Source organism: Cricetulus griseus, chromosome 4 (genome assembly GCF_003668045.3).
Source record: "Cricetulus griseus strain 17A/GY chromosome 4, alternate assembly CriGri-PICRH-1.0, whole genome shotgun sequence".
Lineage (NCBI taxonomy): Eukaryota > Metazoa > Chordata > Mammalia > Rodentia > Cricetidae > Cricetulus > Cricetulus griseus.
Genome location: NC_048597.1, coordinates 211399556 through 211418694, shown reverse-complemented (window position 1 = coordinate 211418694; position 19139 = coordinate 211399556). Strand labels below are relative to the sequence as shown.

Below are 19139 nucleotides of genomic sequence, written 5' to 3'. Positions count from 1 at the left end.
GACCATCTGAACTCCCGCTGCAAGGTTTTCTTGATATCAAACCCTGTGGGGTGTCAATCAGACAGGGCCCGGAGTCCAAGGAATTTGCACACTGAAACTGCAAGATTTTGGAATACCGAAGAAGTTGATTTCAAACAAGAATTAAAAGGGTGCCCTGACTGCTCTGTGTGTGTGTGTGTGTGTACACAAGACAATGCAATTAGATTTGGGGACCACCCTTTACAGTGAAGAAGTCCCAAATGCACCTATATTCTCTCTGGCTTCTCAGGCTGGGAGTAACCTTATGTTCTAGCCATGGAGTAGAGATGGCTGAAGGGACATGAGCACAGATGCAGTCCTGTCTGTACACCTGGGTCGGAAGAATGCCAACACCGGTTTGGATCATTCCTGGTTTGCAGGAAACAGGAAGGGTTTGGCTCTCAGTGCTGTGGCCTGGTGACAATGCCTCCCATTCTTGGGGGAGAGGTAGTTTGGAAACTAGTGAGCACTGAGCCCTGAGCATTGACACACTCAGACATACTCCTACTCGCTGGCTCTTGTCTCTGTCTCACCATCTCCAGCTACCTGGTCTTTCTGATGGCCTCTCCCCCTTCCATATGGAGAAGGAATAAATGCTCTACCTGTAGGACACTGAAGCCAGCAGTGCTGTCCCCATACTGTCACACCGGATATTGGACGACATGCACTGGTTAGAGCTTGGATAGTAGTTAACCACTGGGTAACTGAGACTCTGTCCAGTTGTCTACACTACTAGCTACCACCTCGCAACCCTTATCTCTGTTGCCTGAGACATTTAACTGATATGGCCATGGCTTCTCCAATCTTGGGATACTGCTGAAATGTTTAAGGATGGTGACAGGAAGGGAGCAGTGAATGGGACAGCAGTGTGGCTCTAACCACCAAGCACTGTAGCCTCTGAGCTCACAGCACTCAGGACACTGCTGTCACACCTTCATTTTGGTGTGCCTGTGGGTATAGCTACGCCACCTGCCTTTTCAATCTTGGACTATCCCAGCAATGCTCACAGAAGTTTTGCTGGCAACTCTCCCTCAGGACTCCTGAAGAAAAGGAAGAGGGCCATGCCCATTCCTTTTTTTTTTTTTTTACTAAGTTGAGAACATGAACTAAGAGGAACCTTCCACTTTGTCTTCTGACTGATCTGGATTCAGCAAAGATGGGGACACGGAGATAATTTCAGGACATTGTTTAAGAGAACCTGACCAGATCCTACCCTAGGAGGGGTGGTGGTGGTGGTGGTGGTGGTGGTGGTGACAGCCCAGGAGCAACACTTTAGGGAAGGAGACGGGCTGAGGAAAAGGCCAGGGCACCACTGGGGTGGGAGAGCAATGGGGCCGTACCCTCACATTCTGAGGCAACTAGGCTGGGGTATCCTAAACTTAAGAGGGGGTTTTACAAGCTGGGAAGGCGGGGGCTCCTTAGGCCACATCAACCAGGAATGGCATCCGCCATGGCTTCTCTGTCTCTAACAGTGGGCCATGATGCCTGAGACTGTGTGCGCTGGAGAAGGGGACTCATCTGCTACTTGGAGTTACAGGTTATTCTTCAGTGCCACGAAGATTAAAATCTATCCTACATTCACCCCTTGAGACCCAGTACAGAGGCCTGCCAGTGTGCTCTGCCAGAGGCTGCCAGCAAAGCCTGTCACTGCCAACCAGACTGCTGTCATCACAGGGTAAGTGCGCCTTCCTTCAACAAGCACCACTTAGGTGGGGTGCCCACGCTGGGGGAACACTGGCCCACAAAGGCATGCACACCTGTGCACACAGGTGCATAAAGCAGTGGTGACGGTAGTTCTGTGGACTGGTTTCCATTGTAGTTCAACACATCTATGCACTATTTTATTGAAGGCAAGACAACCACAAGTTATTTGACAATATTGAGTATTTCTTATTTCAATACACGGCAAACTTTTGAACTTCCAAAACTGGAATCACAATGCAAGTTCCAACTTGAGAGCGGGAGCAACAAGAATATACATTGAGCACATGTATGTGTGAGGATGTGTGTGTGTGTGTGGGGTGTATACACAAGTCTATCTATGTATAATTATGTACACACATATAAAAGCTAAACACGCGACGTTTCAATTACGCTTGTACATTGCTCCTTGCCTTCTGGAATAGGTACCCAGGAGGATCCTGCTTGCTCTCTTCTCCACCAGAACTGGCTCTGACACTCTCCCAGGATGGAGGAACACAGCAGGCCCACTCACAAAATCAGCCCCTGCCATGAAGGCTGCCATTTTGAACTCATTTCTGAGAAGTTCCATAATTCATTCCAACCCTCTTGTTGGAGTCCTGCCCTGTGGCTGCATTTACCTGCTCATCAGCGGTCTGGAGAAAAGCCAATGCTATGGGACTGGGATGTCTGATTAGAGTCGCTGCCCCTGTCTGTCTTTGGGCAGACCTGGGACAGTGAGTCTAGGAGCATTGAGAATGTGAGTTACTTTACTTGGAGGAGAGCACTCTGCTAGAGCCTTTGAAGGTTTTTAAGACTAAAACAGTCTCAGGAATGAGTGGAAATACAAAGAAAGCTTGCTGGGGGCATGTTGCAGTGCCCTGGGCAACCTCCTGGAAACCCCACAGTAACCCCAAGATGCCTGTGGTGCAGCCACAACACTCCCAAAGGTATTCATACAAAGATTTCAAATATACCATGCCAGGGGGTGAAAACACATCAAGGAACCAACGTTTCCACAACAGAACTCAGCAAGATCAGTAGAGGGTCTGAGGACACATACTGTTCAGTCAGGGCAGACAACCCTCACTTCTCCAGTCATATAGGTGGACCAATGCCGTGTGCCCCAGGCTTCAGCATCCCTGAGCCACCCAGACTCACACATTGAGTTGGCTAGTCAGCCTAACTACATGTGTCAACTGTTGGGCCAGTAAGTTACAACATTTGAGAACCCCACACTGCCTCAGCCCTCAGCTGCCAGGAGCATCTCATTCTTCCAGGAACTTCTCACTCTGCACGTCACTGGGTCAGCACAGAGAACACACGGTTGGTTGCCATGTTTTTTCAGGGGAGGAGACAGGCAGAAGCAGTCCTAGGGCTTGCTGCTGATGCTACAATCCACGGGCTTTCATTTCCGAAACTCAGGGGCCAGCTAATGTGTCCCACTCTGTCGAGCAAGGACTGATCAATGCCCCCTCTAAGGCTCTTTTGATAAACTAGGGTCTGATTTGACTGAGGGGAGCCTAGGTAGAGGGCTTGGTTGGTTTGAGTCATGTGACCCAGGACGGGAACCTAATTACTATTGTTCAGTTAATTGCTTTAATTTACAGGGCTGGGGGTGGGAGGAAGGCAGAGATGATACAGTTCCAAGAGAACAGGAAGGAAGAGGTGTGTGGAGAGGTTCTCTATAAGTTTACAAATATACAAAAACAAAACCAAAAAAAAAGCACATCTTTCAAATAAAAATGACTACTTTTTTTATCTGGCAAAAAGTTTGTATACACATGATTTAAATTTTTTTTAATTTTAACAGTTTTTGGCAATCTTAATAAAGTACAATATATTACAACCAAACCAAAAAATAGTTGTTTAGGTAACAGCTGTTAAGAGTGACGTGGTCCCTGATGCCCAGCCTCCCTCCCCATGTCCCACCCTACTCCTAGAGAGAGAGAGAGAGAAAAGAAAGATCCTCCCGTTTGATAAACTCATTTCCCACCCCTTTAGGAAGCTAACCATTAGGAGGCAACACAAGTGAGTAGTGAGTAGAGGAAGCCGAGTGAGCTCTGCATTAGCAGGAGCAGCCACCCTCGCTGGCTGGGGGCTCCTGGGGCTTGTCCAGCTTGATGTCAATCACTGTAGGAGGCTGGCTAAGGAAGATAACGGTCACCAAGATGCCACTCTGTCCCTCTGCAAACCTCCAGACTCAGCTCTTAGCTTAGCTGGAGTGGGAAGGAATTGCCCATCTCCCACCCTCCTCTCTACCTCTGCCTGCCTACATCCCCCAAACTGTCTGCCCAGAGCAAAACTTGGGCTGTGACATAGGCGAGGGAGGGCCTGTCTCAAAAGCTTTCCCCAGTAACTGCTGAATGGTGCTCAAACTCCAGCACCACACCTTAGTCTCAGACTCATTAACTGCTAGCCCTACTCCAAAGTGCTCTGGTAAGGCAGAGTCGCCCTGGCCAGGCTCCGACCGATGTGAACGTCCACATCATAAAGTACAGGAGGATGTGGGGATGTCCTGGTGAGCAAGGGGTGGTCCTTACTTCTCAAGGCCACCACAGTGAGAAGCTGCATCAATGGGGGCCTAAACAGAATGCCCTTTCTCCTGGCATTCTGGGGACCGGGGGCTAAATCACACTTGCCAGAAACACCAGAGTGGATTCAAAGTGTAGGGCAGCCTGTTCCCTCCCATCGTCTCTGGCGGCAAACCAGACTAACTCCTTGAGACTTCAGCTTTGCATCTGGCCAGATCATCTCACTGCTGCTGAGCACCAAGCCCTTAGGTGTTCTGCAGTCTCCCTGATCCTTGGCTGAACTGTGGTGCTGGCTGCACTGTTGTAGTAAATGGGAGTGAGAGGTGGGGTGGTGATGGGGCTTGCTTCTGGCATTCAAAGGGTGCCTCTGTGTCCCCTATTTGGGGATAATAGGTGAGGTTCTTTAGGAATAATATACCCCAAAGTTCACATTGTCTCTCCTTGCCTCAGCTGTTAGGAAGCTCACAGCCAGTATTTTGCCCCTTCTAACAATCACTCAGCATAGTATGTATTTTGAGTGTGATTTTCCCTATATTGTATGTGTGTACATACAAAGCCGTAAGGTCTACCTTGTTGGCGTGTGTATGTATGTTCACCTACACTTGTAACGCCATGCATGGCAAAGGATACATAAGTCAGCAGGTTGTAGACACTAGCTCTCCTTCCCGCTCCCACTCAGCCCAGCTCTGTCCTCTCCTGTTCCACAGTCCTCTTCCACACCCTAAATCTCTACAAATACTGCCCAGACTTTCCCCATGTTCTCTGCCAGCTGGGGTTCTTTGGTGGCCCTCACTGATCCTCGTACCCTCTCGTTCCTAGGCTTGCACTGTTGGCTCTGGGGACAGGCCTCACTGGGGTCTCCTCATTTTCCCAGCTGCCCCTCTGAGCCTTTCCACCCACTCTCTCAGCAGAGTGGCATCCCTAAGCCAGCTCAGTGGCACCCACACCATCACCTCGAGCAGAGACACAGCATCCAAGGTCTCTCATACTAGCATTCAGGTCTTCCCTCAATCTGGCCTGACCCCTGCCCTCCGCCATACATGGAGGTTCCAGTAGTCAAAACTGTCTCCTTCGACACTATACTTTCCTTCCTTCTAGAAATACTTCACACAGCCCTGCCCCATCCAGATTCCCGCCCCTTCCCTTACCTGTAAGTGTCCTCATTCTGGGCTTGTGCCTATGTCACCCCCTTTGTGGAGTATCTTCAGGCTGCAGTGAATACCTCCTCTGATCCTGGTGTGAGGCACAGAAGATGTGTCCTCTAACTTTAGCATCAGACTTCAGAGTGGCAAGAAAAACACCCATCATCCAGACTGGAGGCTGAGGGGTCTGGGTGAAACCCAAGGCTACCTGCCTTTCCCACCAAGAGTTTGTCTACTTACTTACTTGTACTGGGAATTGAACCCAAGGCCTCAGAAACATCAAGCATGTACTCAACCACTAGCTGTACCTCCTGCCCAGTTTTGCTTTCAATGAGTGGGTTTTTCTAAAATCCTTCTTGGATGGGCTCCTCTACATCAATCTCACTCACTTTGTTGTGGTACCCTCTGAGGGTGAAGGATGCTTGCAGTGTCCCTGATCTCTACCCGCCAGATGCCAGATACACCTGCTTCCCAGTCCCCTAACTTACCATAACCAAAGTCATCTGCAGACATTGCTCAATACCCCTCAAGAAGGAGGGATCAGAGTCAATCAGCTGAGAAGCACTGGTCTAGCTGGAAGGCTGGCTGCTGCTACAGTATGACATTCTGTCCCATTCGGGAGTGGCCTGACTACTGTTCCAAAGAAATCTACAGTGCAATCTGAGGCATAATACTTTTGTACACCACATGGTGTTTTTGGACTGTCTAAAATCTCCTGAGAAACCTATTAAAAAGTACATTTTCATGGGTCCCACATTGGTGGATCCGGAGAAGGGTATACAGGGTGAATTATTAAAAAGTTCTCTGGAACATTCCAATGCACGACACCTGGGAAGTCATTCCTATAGACACTGGATAATTCCAAAATGGCACTGTTCAAAAGGGCTTGTGATTGATAGTGGGCACTCTATATTTGCATGTCCAGTGGCCACTAGCAACACTGGCAATTGAGGGCTTGGATAATGCTGGCACAATCAAGGAACTAAACTTTTTAAAGTGTGTGTGTGTGTGTGTGTGTGTGTGTGTGTGTGTGTGTGTGTGTGTGTAAAATGGGCTCTCTCACTAAATCTGGAGCTAGGCTGGTGGTCAGCTGAGCCTTCTCTCTCTGTTCCCCACAGTATTGGGGTTACAGTTGTGTGTGGCCTTGTCTGGGCCACACGAGTGTTGGGGATTCAAACTTGGGTCTTCAGGCTTTTGCTGCAAGTGCTCTTACCCACTGACTCATCTCCACATCCTGAAACTTAACTTTTATCTTAACTCAATTTTAATTAATTTATGTGGAAACACTCATGGAAGACTATAATATTAGAAAGCACAACTTTAAATAATTTGCTGCAAGCTTTTGTACATATTAACATTGAACGTTTCTGTTTTGTAATGCTACGTGCCACTGAAATACTGTGCACAAGGGTTGCTTTTGACTGAAAAGATGGGGACAAACAGGACTGACTTCTCAACAGTCCCCAGAAGAGTGCGGAGATGTGCCATAGGACTTGGGATGAGCATACCCCATGACTTCTGTAGGCAGAACAGAGTGTGGCTGCTCATCCCTCTTAACCCAGGATGGTGCACGGGCCACGCTCAGGACCTCAGGTATGGCCCATCACTAACCACATCAAGGATCACTGTCTAATGGTTCCTGAAACAGTGATGGGCCCAGACGGCCTGTTACCATCTTGTCTCCAACTGCTGGTTATGCTTCTCTGCCCAGCAGAGACGTGCTTCTGGTGCTATGGGGGGCACAGCTCTGTGTTTCTGGGGTGTCAAAGCTCCTCACTGCTCTATCAGAGGACGGTGGCTACAGGATACAAACATTTGGACTTTGTCACAGCTCTGCAAGTTTACCAGCTGGGAGGTCTGGGGCAGGCTCTGCCCTGCTTGGGAGACGTAAGCATCCTCTCTCCATAGGGCACATAGTTACTGCCAGGTCACTGCCAGAGAGGAAAGCTCTGTGTGTGTGGACCCAGCAAGGGGCTCGTGGCTCTATCATTCTGTGGTCCCTTTGCCCAACTCTGTCAGAGTGAGAGCTGCTATGGAGACAGAGCTGGGACAGAGGTGGGGTGGGAGAGGGAGAGAAGCTGCTAGAATGGCTCTAGGGAGGCTTCCTGTGCCGGGTAGAGGTGAAGTGCAGTAACTCTCTGGGGATCCGGAAGCAGGACAAAGAAATGACACATCCACATATCCATTACCCCCCCCCCCCGTCCAGGGAACAGAGCCACACAAAAACCTTTCACACAGCATCACTAAGTGGCACTTCTGTGTGCTTGCTCCTTACGCTGATGCAATCCCAAGCATAACCCCAAGGACACATCCTCAAAACATCTGGGTTTGAACCATCAGTAAGCAGATGTGTTAGCCCAATACCCCAGCTGAGCCGAGTGGCCACTGCTTCCACCTGGTCCCTTCTGGGCTGACTCTAGTCTGTTCCAGGCTGTTCTAGTCTTGCCTCCTAGGAGTCTCCAGCCATTGGGCACCTGGGAAAGGTATGGCTGCATCTGCCAGATGGGATATAACACAGCACAGACAGACATAGCCCAGCCTGCTCTGTGTGATCCACTTGCTATAGGCTCAGCACTCTTCTCTTAGAGCTGAGTGAGATGCTAGGTACACTAGGGTGCCATGCTAGTAGTCACCCTGAAGTGGGAGCCCATGTGACCTGATTGTTGGTCCAGCACAGAATTCCACGTGGACCATGCTCTGGGAGAACATGAATGAATGGCCACCACTCACCCACGTAGGTTGGCTTTGCCTTTGGAATGGGCAGGACAGAGGGCAGCTATCTGTCCCTCCCAGTGGGCACACTGGGGGTCACCACATCTCTTGCCTTCCTGATCTCTTCTTGACCTTACAGGTAGGTTTCTGACTTCTATGGCAACTCAAAGGCCCCACAAATGTCTGGTGACACTGGGGGTGTCTTCCCCGCAGGGAATGCAGCCCAGCTCAGTCATGCAATGAGAGTGGGGAGACACTCTCTGTAGCCTCAGAGTCTGTTTCTGTATCCTTACCTGCAGGTGAGGTTTTGTGACTGACCAGCCGGGTGACACACCTGAGTCTGCCCCCTTGGTGCCCTGTTGGTCTCAGAAGCACACAGATACTGTTTGTCCTCGGGCATTATTGGGATGGATACCTGTTCCTTGGGGGCTTGAGTCTGTCTCAGGCTCACCCTTGTGGCAACTGTTAGGTCCTTATTTTCTACCCCACACCAGGTGCACTGAGCAGAGGAAAGGGACAGGGACAGCAAAATCATCACTGTGGCCTCTCACATCAAGCTAGATGTTTCTTTTGTTTTCACCCTCATCAGCCTGAACCACTACCGGTAAGTGGAGTGGCTGGGAAGCCTTGCAGGGGCAGATCACATTATGAAAGACGTATGCTGGGGTGTGAGTGTCCAGTCTCTCAGCCCTTACTCTGGCAGGGACATCTGACTAACTTCAAAGGACGCCTATTTGTGGGCTTCTAATTGTATCCTCTCAGGTGCCCTTTGAGAGACAGCACCCCAGAACGGAGTAGGGGTAGCTATGAAAGAAGCCTCAGTGTGAATCCTAATTCCCTAGGTTACATACAATGTGCCTTTAAGTAAACCATTCTACCTCTGTGAACCCCAGTTTCAGCATCTGGGTGTTAGCTAAGTTTCAGTCACTGTGGGTGTGCTGTGCAAGCTTGTTCCACAGAGCAGTGGGGAGACGGAGGAAGCACTGACAAGCCGGAAGCAAGTGCTCACCGTATGGAGTCATCCTTGCCTGGGATCTCCAGTGGACTCACGAAACGCACATTGTGTTCACCACAAAGCAAAACAGAGCCACTATTTCTCCTCCGCTCCCCTCACCTCCCCACAACATGGCTGCATAGCCCTTGCTTCTCTTCACTGCTGGGAAAGAGGAGGCAGCCTTGGTTAGAGCTGGGCGGGGAGCTCCAAGGCCTTGGAGCCTATCCTGCTGCTGAACAGAGGTGGCCTGGCTATCTCTGTCAGTCCAGGGAAGGCTGGGCTGGAGGCAGGTGGTATTCGTTTGCTCTACTGAAACACCAAGTGAAGCATGGACTTTGGGAACCGTCTTTTCACCTACGTGTTAAAGGAAAAGGATACTCCCTTCTTTGCTCTTCTCCTGGACGTTCTCCATGCCGGGCAGAGCCGATGCCACACGTCGGAAGAGCTGCAGGCAGGAGATGCAGGGTGATGCTCGCCCAATCCCCCTCTTCCCCTCTCCTGGTCTCCTCCTGCACCCCTCTCCTCGTGTGTATGGATCTTAGGCATTAATTGCCCAACTGTCCACTGAATGTGCCCTGGAGTGCAGGCTGTTCTAAACCCTTTGCTATCACCATAGTACCTCACAATGCTGGGCCTGGCAGGTCTCAAGGTGTTTGCAGGAAGAGGGAACAGGGGTTAGGGAGACAGTTCAGTCAATAAAGTGCTCACCACACAAGCAGAAGCCCCATCTTCAATCCCCAGAACCCACGTTAAAAGCCCGCTACATGGGGGTGGCAGAGACAGGTAGGTTCCCAAGGACTCACTTGCCTGCCACCCTAACTGAACTGGTGCAGTCCATATAAAACCGGACCCTGTCTCAAAATACAATATGGATGACACCTAAGAAATGACACCAGAAGTTAACCTGTGGCCTGCGTAGGTGTAAACACACGCATGCTCACACACATTGCAAAGCTGTGGCTTCTCCCACAGGCAGGCTGGTCAGAGACAGTCAGCAGGTGGCATGAGGACTGTCCTAGAGCAGAAGTCATCCAGGTCCTTCAGTAGGCTTCTGTCTACTACCCTCACATGGGGACTGGCTTGAGAAAACCAGTTTCTGACCTGACTTAAGACAAATGACATGCCCCAGGGGCACTGGGGCAGCCAGATGCTGGGAGCCAGGGGCACAGCCACTGTGAGGGACAAGAACATGCCACCATGATACTGTGGGTTTGTATGGATGTGGAGTGTGCATGATTGTGTTTGTAGAGAGTGTGTGTGTAATACAGTGTGTGTGTGTGTGTGTGTGTGTGTGTGTGTGTGAGTGTGTAAGCATACGAGGGAAGAGGTGTGTGTGTGTGTGTGTGTGGTACTGTGAATGTCATGTTTCTATGTGTATACTAGAAAGAGACAAAGGGGGAAGCAAGCACTTGGAGTGTGGGTTCGTGTGTGTGTCTACCTGAGTGAGCGTGTATGAGAACAGGAAGGGACATCCGGGGAACCTGAAAGGTGGAGGCTGGCGGGGATAACATCTTGAAAGTAACATGTATAGGCAGAAGCCAACAGCAGAGAAGATTCTGGACTGGTCTGGACGGCTGGGTATCCCCACCCCCCACCCCCATACCCCGAGTTCATATGTTAAAACCTGAACCACAGAAGGACTGTCTAAGGATGTGCAGCCTTAAGGAGCCCTCCTGACTGGGACTATCACCTTGACAAAAAGGCTGAGGGAGCCTGCAAGTTCCTTTCATGTGAGGAAACAACTTAGAAGGTGTCAAACATGGGGGAAGAGGTGCTCAGGACACTAAATGTACCAGCACCTTCAAGCTGACTCCTCGGCCTTCAGAGCAGGAGCAGGGAGAAATAGTTTTCTGTTGTCTATCTGCTACATAGTCTGTGGTGATTTGTAAAGCTGGCCAGATTTAACCCCTGCTCAAACTCTTGCCCAGACTCCAGATCATTCCAGGACAGGAAAAGGGACCAGCCTCTCCTTGGCCCAGAGGGCTGTGCAGATGCTACCTGCTCTATGGATGCCTAATGCTGTCCTCGGCTTCCATTTCCCATGACACCACTGGACCCAAAGAGCAGCACCTCCTCCTCCCTGAGACGCCCCGAAGACAGGACCTCGGGCTCACAACTGATACTCACGGAGACCCGGAAGGGGCTGGGATGGATGGAGCTACTGAGGGCCCTCCAACTGGGCACTGGGTTCCAGATGCTGTGGGTCTCCCATATGTGGCCATAACTGCCCCTCCTACTGTCCCTTCTAGCTTGTCTGTCAACCTTATTCTCTGAAGTCACCAGCACTGTCAACCTGGAGTGAACCATCACTATCTCCTAAAGGTCAACTGGTGCTAGGTTTGCCTGGTGTTCCTGGGAAATCTAGGATTACAGTAGACAGCACAGCAAGCCGCTCTCCTTGCTCAAGAGTCCCTTTCCTGTGCTGCAGGCACCCTCCTGCCAGGCCTCTTCTCCCATCAGCCCCACCTGTGGTGCCCTTCCTCCATGTCATCTTGTCCTCCTCATGCTCCAAAATAGGGATTCTCACCTTGCTCGGGCCACGGACCCCTTTTGCAATCTCTGAAGCCTACGGACTCCTTTTCATCAGTAAAGTCAGTTATGGAGATAGTAAAGGAAACTGCTTGGTTCTGAATGAAACTTCCCGAATGTTTAAGGATCATAAATCTGTGCCTTGGTGACATCTGTGTCTCCTTACAGACACATTAAACAGCAGGCTTAGCTAGTGGGATGCTGAGGCTCACAAGGGTGTGAAATGCAGGATGCCTGTCACATGGTGAAGCAACTAGAAGACAGCTGTGGTTTCTGTCAGTGAGAGACTCACTGCACTCACTAAGACTGAGCCTGGCTGTCTTTGTCCGTCACTGAGGATCAGGCGATAGATGAGTGAGTAGTCACAATACAGGATTTTCTTAAGCCTAGGGAGCCCGAACAGCTAAGCTCTGCTCATGAACTACTTGGGTTCTGTAAATCCCAGCTAAACATGACTGCTCCAGCCTGGGCTCCACCTCTTCTCCCTCCTGTCATCCCCAGCTGCATGGGAACCTCTTTTTCCCATTTCTGAGCTGTCCTTCATGGCCTCGAGTTCTTGCCACATCCAAGACATAAACCCAACACATTAATCAGACTAAATACCTTGTGCTCTCATTTGAAGCGAAGTGAGATGCTAGGAACCACAGCTTTCTCAGCCAGGTGGAAGTCCATGCTGGACCCTCGTCCACACACGCCGCCACAGGGACCCACACCTGACACAGCTGTGGAGACCAGTGACTAACAGCATCCGCATGGCTCATCTCACCTGCTTTATCAGCCCTGGCTGACCAGCCTGCCTGGCTGATGGCACTTTATCGGTGCCATCCCCCACTGCTCAGAGTAATAGGTTTATGCACTGGCTAGCTGCCCTGACCTAGTCACTAGCCAACTCAGGGCAAGGAAGGTCCCAGGTGAGGGCTTCTAGACCTGAGCAAGACAGGGACATCGCCAGCTGTGTCCTCACCTGCTTCACGTTGTAGCCGGTCTTCGCGCTGGTCTCGATAAACATAACGCTCAGTTCTTTGGCCCTCTGCTCCCCTTCCTCGATGGTTATCTGCCTAGAAATGAAGGGGAGAGGAGGAGATCAGGTGGCAGAGAGGCAACCCTGGCAGATATGAGGAGGCAACCTGAGATGAAGGACTGCGGGTGGACAGAGGGAGCCTGCCAGCCCCCTGGGTCAGTCCTGAAGACAGGCTCACTGCCCACGGGTCCCTGACAGAATGCCAGCCGTAGTCTGTCTAGTAAGAAGGTGGTGCCTGAGCATAGAGGACTCTGGCCCTTTTCCATATTTCTTCCATGTCTTCTGAACTAGGGAGTGAGGCTACCCCCCCCACATGTGGGGGGGGTAGGAAGGGTCACATGTAGCCGAGGCTGACCTTGAATTTGTGAGATAGCAAAGAATGACACTGAACTTCTGATCCTCCTGTGTCCACCTCTCTAGAACAGGGACTGCAGGCGTATCCCACCGAGCCTGGTTTATGAGTGCTGGGGACTGATCCCAGGGCTTCATGCATGGAAGGCAAGCACTCTACACCTGAGCCACATCCCCATTGCCTTTCTCGGAAGCCATTAGAACTAGAACTCCCAGACACTCACAGCCTTTCTTGGGAGGAATCGTCAGTGACCTTTCCTAAAGCAAACACCAAAATTAAAAGTAACCCCACCCCCAGGCCCCCAGCTCTGCAGAGGAGCCCATTTCCCTCCCCTCTAGGTTGACTCTCATCTCTGACTCAGATTATGTCTTAATGGCAGGGATACTGTAAGAAGCCCACGGGCTGTATCAGAAACCATGACACATGGCCTTACCTGTCCAAGTCAGCACAGAGTTCTGAGAGTAGACACACATGGAAAGGACACCTTAGTGGGCAGAGACACTGAAGCTATGAAGATGCCTCTTCCGGTAACACTCTATGCCCAGACACAGGATAAATCAGGATGACTGGGGACAAGGTCTGTGTTCTGCTGACCTTCCACAGACTCATTCCTGAGGACCTGGGTTTCAGGTCCCATGTTAATGCAGAGCTTTCATGGGGACAGGAGCTCCAGCCCAGGGGGCCACTGTGTCAGAGGCTACTGTAATGGGATTGTAATGGGAACATCTGTGCAGACAGGTCCCTGCCACACCCTGCCTTTGCTGGGCTGAGGAAGATGGAGCTTTGAGACAAAAAGCTTGCAGTGTGTGGGGTCTAACAGGCAGGTCAGTGTTCCTGTTCGTGGAGGCAAGCCCTACTGTTCTCTTCACCTCAGACTTCCTGGGCCACAGACAGGTGAGGAAGCACAGTCCAGCTACCCAGAGCACTTCCATACCTCTTGTCAGCCAGATCCGTCTTGTTGCCCACAAGCATGATGATCACGTCACTGCCCCTCTCTGTCCTGACATCATCGATCCACTTAGAAGTCTGCTGGAAGGAGTTGAGATCTGGAGGCAGGAAGTGGGGACAGAGTGAGAAGGAAAGGTCCCAGAGGCAAGCTTATACCTAGACACTAACCCAATCTCCACATCCCAACTAGGCTGGGGCTATACAGGGAAGTCTGCCCTGTGACCCTGGAGAGCCTCCAGCACTGCTCAGCCACCCAAGGGAGAGAAGTCACCATATCTGGAAAGCTAGGCTGTCACCATTTCTATACAGAACAATGACTCTAGAGGCCACACAAGAGTCCGAGCTGATATGAGACCCACAGCAGAGGGTGGAAGGAAGGCGCTGGGCCTGGCTGAGCTGCAGAGCGCTGAGGAGAGGACATGGCAGCCCCTAGGAAATGCTGTCCCTCCATGGGATGCTCAAGGGAGTCTGAGGAAGGCTGGGCTGGCTTGGGAAGAGAACCTGCAACCCATGGAAGGAAGGCCACCCCAGAGGCACATGAACCCAGAAGCAAGCCATCTAAGGGCAGCAGCATCTTCCTCAGAAGAGTCACAGGGTGACACCCAAGCCCAGCACCTGGAGGAAGGGAGGTGACTGTTCTCCACAGCCAGTGACACGGGTCCTTTAGCTCCCCTATCGCCAGGGCATACACAGAGCATGCAGTCAGGAAGACACGGGGGAAAGCAGCCCTGAGGTGGCAGGTGGGAGCCATGGGTCAGACATGTCCCTACCCATTGTGATTTCAGGAGCCTCATAGCATCCTCTATGAATGAAGCCAGCCTGAGGCCCTCCCAGGTGTGTTCCTCGAGATGCTCTTGGGTAGCTGGCCTCTGCATAAGGCCTGTCCCAACCTCTGGGCCCCACTGAGTCTGTGAAGCCCTAGAGCTGGCACATATGTCAGCCAGGGCCATGGAGGGCACAGAGGGTTAGCCTTGTGAGCGTCTGCCTCCCCAACATGTAGGACCCTGTCTTGTTCAGCCATGTCTGTCACGGGAGTTTGGAGGACAGTGAACCCACTAGTGGTCCAAGGTAACTCCCACACTACCCCCACACTGAGCACAAATATATATATTCACCTACACACAGGTCTGGTCAGAGTCACATTGAACCCCAAGAGCTCCTTCATGCCAACACAGCCCCCAACTCACTAGTGATGTCGTACACCACCACAGCCACTGTGGAGTCCCGGATGTAGCTGGGGATCAGGCTTCGGAACCTCTCTTGCCCGGCTGTATCCCAGAGCTGCAGTCTAACCTAGAGTGTCAAGGCAGAGGCATCAATGGGGTTGAGGGAGTTGGAGGCCCAGACCCCATGACGCTGGCACTGCCAGGTCCACCCCGGCCTTGGCAGAGACTTCCAAGAGTGCCCAACTGGGGGCTGTGGAGGAATAAATCAGACAATGCCCCCTTCTAGGTCAGAGACCGGGAACTCACCGTACGGTCTTCCAAGTACATGGTTTTTGACAAGAAGTCAATCCCGATGGTTGCCTGTTAAAGAACAGCACAGGGAGGTCAAAATGGAAAGGACTCATACAAAGGAGCCAAAAGCCCAGGGACCCCGGCAGTGGCACAGACAGCAGAGGGGACACCCAAGCAAGTCCCTCCACTGGCTACTGACATCCTTTTCCGAAGATGAGAACAGGTTTTGTTTCTGTTTTCAGAGAATACTCTATGCAGAGTGAGAGAAAAATGCTCCAGGAAGGGTGAGAGAGAATGGGGCATGGAAGAGAGGCTCCCCAGGAACAGCCCACCAGGTAGAGCACCCTACTGCCTCAAGCACCCCCCAACTCCCATAGCCTCTCCCTCGAACTTGAGTTCACTGTTGCTCTTGGGAGGGTTTGCAGGGGTGGGGGTGTGTGGAGCTTGCCATTGCCTGGAACAGAAAGCAGTGTGTCCCACCTCGGGTGGGGGTACTGTACACCATCCACAATAATGTCTTATTAGAAAACCCAATGAGCCGGGTGGTGGTGGCTCACGCCTTTAGTCCCAGCACTCGGGAGGCAGAGGCAGGCGGATCTCTGTGAGTTTGAGGCCAGCCTGGTCTACAAAGTGAGTCCTAGAACAGGCTCCAAAAACTACACAGAGAAACCCTGTCTAGAAAAACAAAAACAAAAGAAAACCCAACAAGCTCTTTGCTCCTCATGCTGCCAAGTCAAGGGCTGCCACCCACACCCTGTGCCACCTGGTGCCTCTTCTGTCCTAGTGGGCAACCCCACCTCTCTGGTCCTTACCTGTATCCTGTGTCTATAAGTTGGGACTAAGATACTGTCATTGTGAAATGGAGCCACCACCCCTAAGTAGTAACGAAGTCTCAGAGAGCCAAACAGCCAGGGCACAGCGTCAGCAGTGTGCTCCACCCTACGCCTGGAGTCACCTTGTAAAATACATACAGCTTTGGAGAAACCGCCACCCAGTGAAAAGGCTCAGTATAAAGCAAGGTGTGTGGCAGGGTGCCAGCTTCACTAGAGGAAATAGACGAATGGTTTCATATTGTCTTGGATGCTGAGATGAAGAGAGCATGCTGTGTACTGGCATCTGAATGAAGAGTTGCATCTTGGGCAATTTTTGCTTCCCTGTTATATATTTTATATTTTCTATAATAAACAGTTAATAGTTACAAATTTAGAAGAAGAAGAAAAAATATCCGTGAGCCAGTCACGAGCCTTGTCTGTAATCCCAGCACTTTGGAAGTAGAGGAAGGAGGAACATGAGTGGTGAGTTACACTTGAGTCTTTATTTAAAACAAAATCTCTGAAAGAAAAGCTTTCATCGTGTGTAAGCCTGCAGTGAATGCAGAAGACACACCAAGGAGAGATGTCAGTGTAAATACAGAGATCTCTGTCACCTTGATTTAGAATCACCTAGGAGACACACCTTGGGGCTGTCTGTGAGGGCGTTTCCAAGAGAAGTTTACCTGAGTAGGAAGACCCGCCCTGAATGTGAGCATCACCCATGGGCTGGGGGCCCAGACTGAACGAAAAGGAGAAACTGAGAGGAAGCACCCATGCGCCCCTTTCCTTCCCTCCCCCTCCTCTCCATCTCTTGCTCTCCCTCTCCCTTTGCCCTCTACGGATTGGTTAGGGTTTTTTGTTTGTTTGTCAACTTAATACAAACAAGAGTTTCCTGGGAAGAGGGAATCTCATTTGGCTCCACCAGATTAGAATGGCCTGTGGACGTGTCTGCAGGGACAGTTTCTTGATTAGCAGCTGATGTGGGAAAGCCCAGCCTATTGTGGGCGGGGCCACCCCTGGGCATGTGGTCCTAGGTGCTATAAGAAAGAAGGTTGAACAAGCCCTGAGGAGCAAGCCAGTAAGTAAGCAGTGTTCCCCCGCCGCTCTGCATCAGCTCCTGCTTCCAGGTTCCTGCTTGAGTTCCTGCCTGACTTCCCTAAATGATGGACTGTGATGGAGAAGAGCAAGCCAAATAAACCCCATCCTTACCAAGCTGGTTCCGGGTGGTGTTTTATCACAGCAACAAGAAGAAAACTAGGACCAATACTCTCTCTTCTTCCAAACTGTGGACACGGTGTGACGAGCAGCCTCATGCTCCTGCCACCCCATCTTTGCCTTGATGATCACAAGCCCTTCTCAAACTGTGACCAAAATAAGTCCTTCCTTCCTTAAGTTGCCACTTCTCGGTTATTTGGTCACAGTAATGTATAAAGTACCACATTCTAGCATGAATGTGCAACTCACAACTCAAAAGCTACACACATATGGTAGACACCACCCCATCTGGTCGTGACTGTGGGGATGAAAAGACAAGACACAACCCAATCTGATCGTGACTGTGGGGATGAAAGGACAAGACCGGGGAAGCTGGTGGGCATGCCTAATGACTTTGCCAGTTGGTACTGAGCTGGGAAAAAATCCATGCTGAAATTTTGCCATCACTAGCCCAGCTATGCAGTGTCTTGCCTGGCACAGTCATGGGAAGCAAATCTACAACCGATGAGAACTTGCAAACAGGGCCTCATTCCCAAGTGACCACACATTTTCATTTATCAGCAAGTGGACTGACAACTCCGTGTCCACTCAGAACCTTAAGGAATGTGCCAAGCAGGCAGGAATTTCCACTTCTCTATGTGCCGCAAGATCCTTGCAGGGCGCCATACTCCTCCTTTAGTGACCCAGGAACCAAGACCAGATGCCTGGGCTCCAGATCAGAGCTGGTGGCTGCCCCCATCGAAGGCCACGTTTCCTGTGGCTGCATTCTGATCAAAGGATGAACGAGACGGTGATGAGTCTACGAGGAGTCCTTGGTGGGTTAGTGAGCCCCAACCTGCTCACTTTCTCATTGCTTGGAATGCAGATGGTGGGGTGAGTGACAACGGCTCACCCAGCTGAGGATGATGGGGGCAGGATGACTGCTCAACAGAGCCTGACCCTGACTGCGCAGAGTTACCTCAGCAGCCCTCGCCTGCATACACCTATTCTTGTTGCACAAGAGAGACTCCATCTTCTATTTTGTTCAAGTCACTTCTGTCAACACAGCGTAACCAACCTTAATCAACAGAGTGAAGGACCATGGAAAATCATGTCCCCAAAGGTCATCACCTGCGTGGTGACAAGGATGTTACTGATAATAACTGTGACAATGACAACCCTTTTCCTCCTTGTATGCACATGAGACAGACACCTCACTGCTATGGATGGAGAGAGGTCATCAGATACTATGACAAGGACAACGCCACTGGATCCAGCCACAGCCATGCATAGCCCAGTGACTTCTATGACTTCATAAACACTCACTGAACTACATACTGCATCTCTATTCGGCCTCAACAGAGTCTGACCAAAGAGAGGGCAACGAGGAAACCAATGCTGAGAGGGACCAACTGCCTATTCCCCAGTATTCTCCCACCGATATCTGATCTTCAAGCTACTACAAAAGAGCAGTCCCTCAACTGTATGGGAAAGTCATAGGTGGCAACACCACCAAAGAAAAGTCCCCCGGTTTATACACCCTCAGGAGGGGGCAGAACCTCATTGCCTCCCCACTTCCAGGAGTTCAATCTTGTGAAGATCACTGGATAATCATGAATCTCTGATCTCAAGACAGCAGCACTTACTCATTCACACACTCAGATTCAGATAGACCTGTCCTGGCCACTTGTTAGAATGTCAATCTGAAATGTCCCAGAGGCTCGTGTTTCGAATGCTTGTTCTTCA

At 50.9% G+C, this 19139-nt stretch overlaps 1 protein-coding gene across 2 annotated transcripts in view; it reads right to left on the bottom strand.

The window, feature by feature from the left end:
* Positions 1 to 3678: 3678 nt before the first annotated feature.
* Rab6b (RAB6B, member RAS oncogene family) overlaps positions 3679 to 19139 on the bottom strand; it is a 54453-nt gene continuing 38992 nt past the window's right edge. Inside the window, exons 3-8 of one of the 2 annotated variants that reach the window (XM_027414332.2) lie at positions 15403 to 15456; positions 15118 to 15223; positions 13917 to 14028; positions 12574 to 12667; positions 9459 to 9525; positions 3679 to 3831 (exon numbers count right to left, since the gene is read on the bottom strand). In XM_027414332.2, coding sequence (XP_027270133.1) covers positions 3767 to 3831; positions 9459 to 9525; positions 12574 to 12667; positions 13917 to 14028; positions 15118 to 15223; positions 15403 to 15456 — 498 coding nt within the window. In that variant the 3' untranslated portion in view covers positions 3679 to 3766. The remainder of the gene's footprint in view (positions 3832 to 9458; positions 9526 to 12573; positions 12668 to 13916; positions 14029 to 15117; positions 15224 to 15402; positions 15457 to 19139) is intronic. The other variant, XM_035443899.1, reaches the window with a different exon arrangement.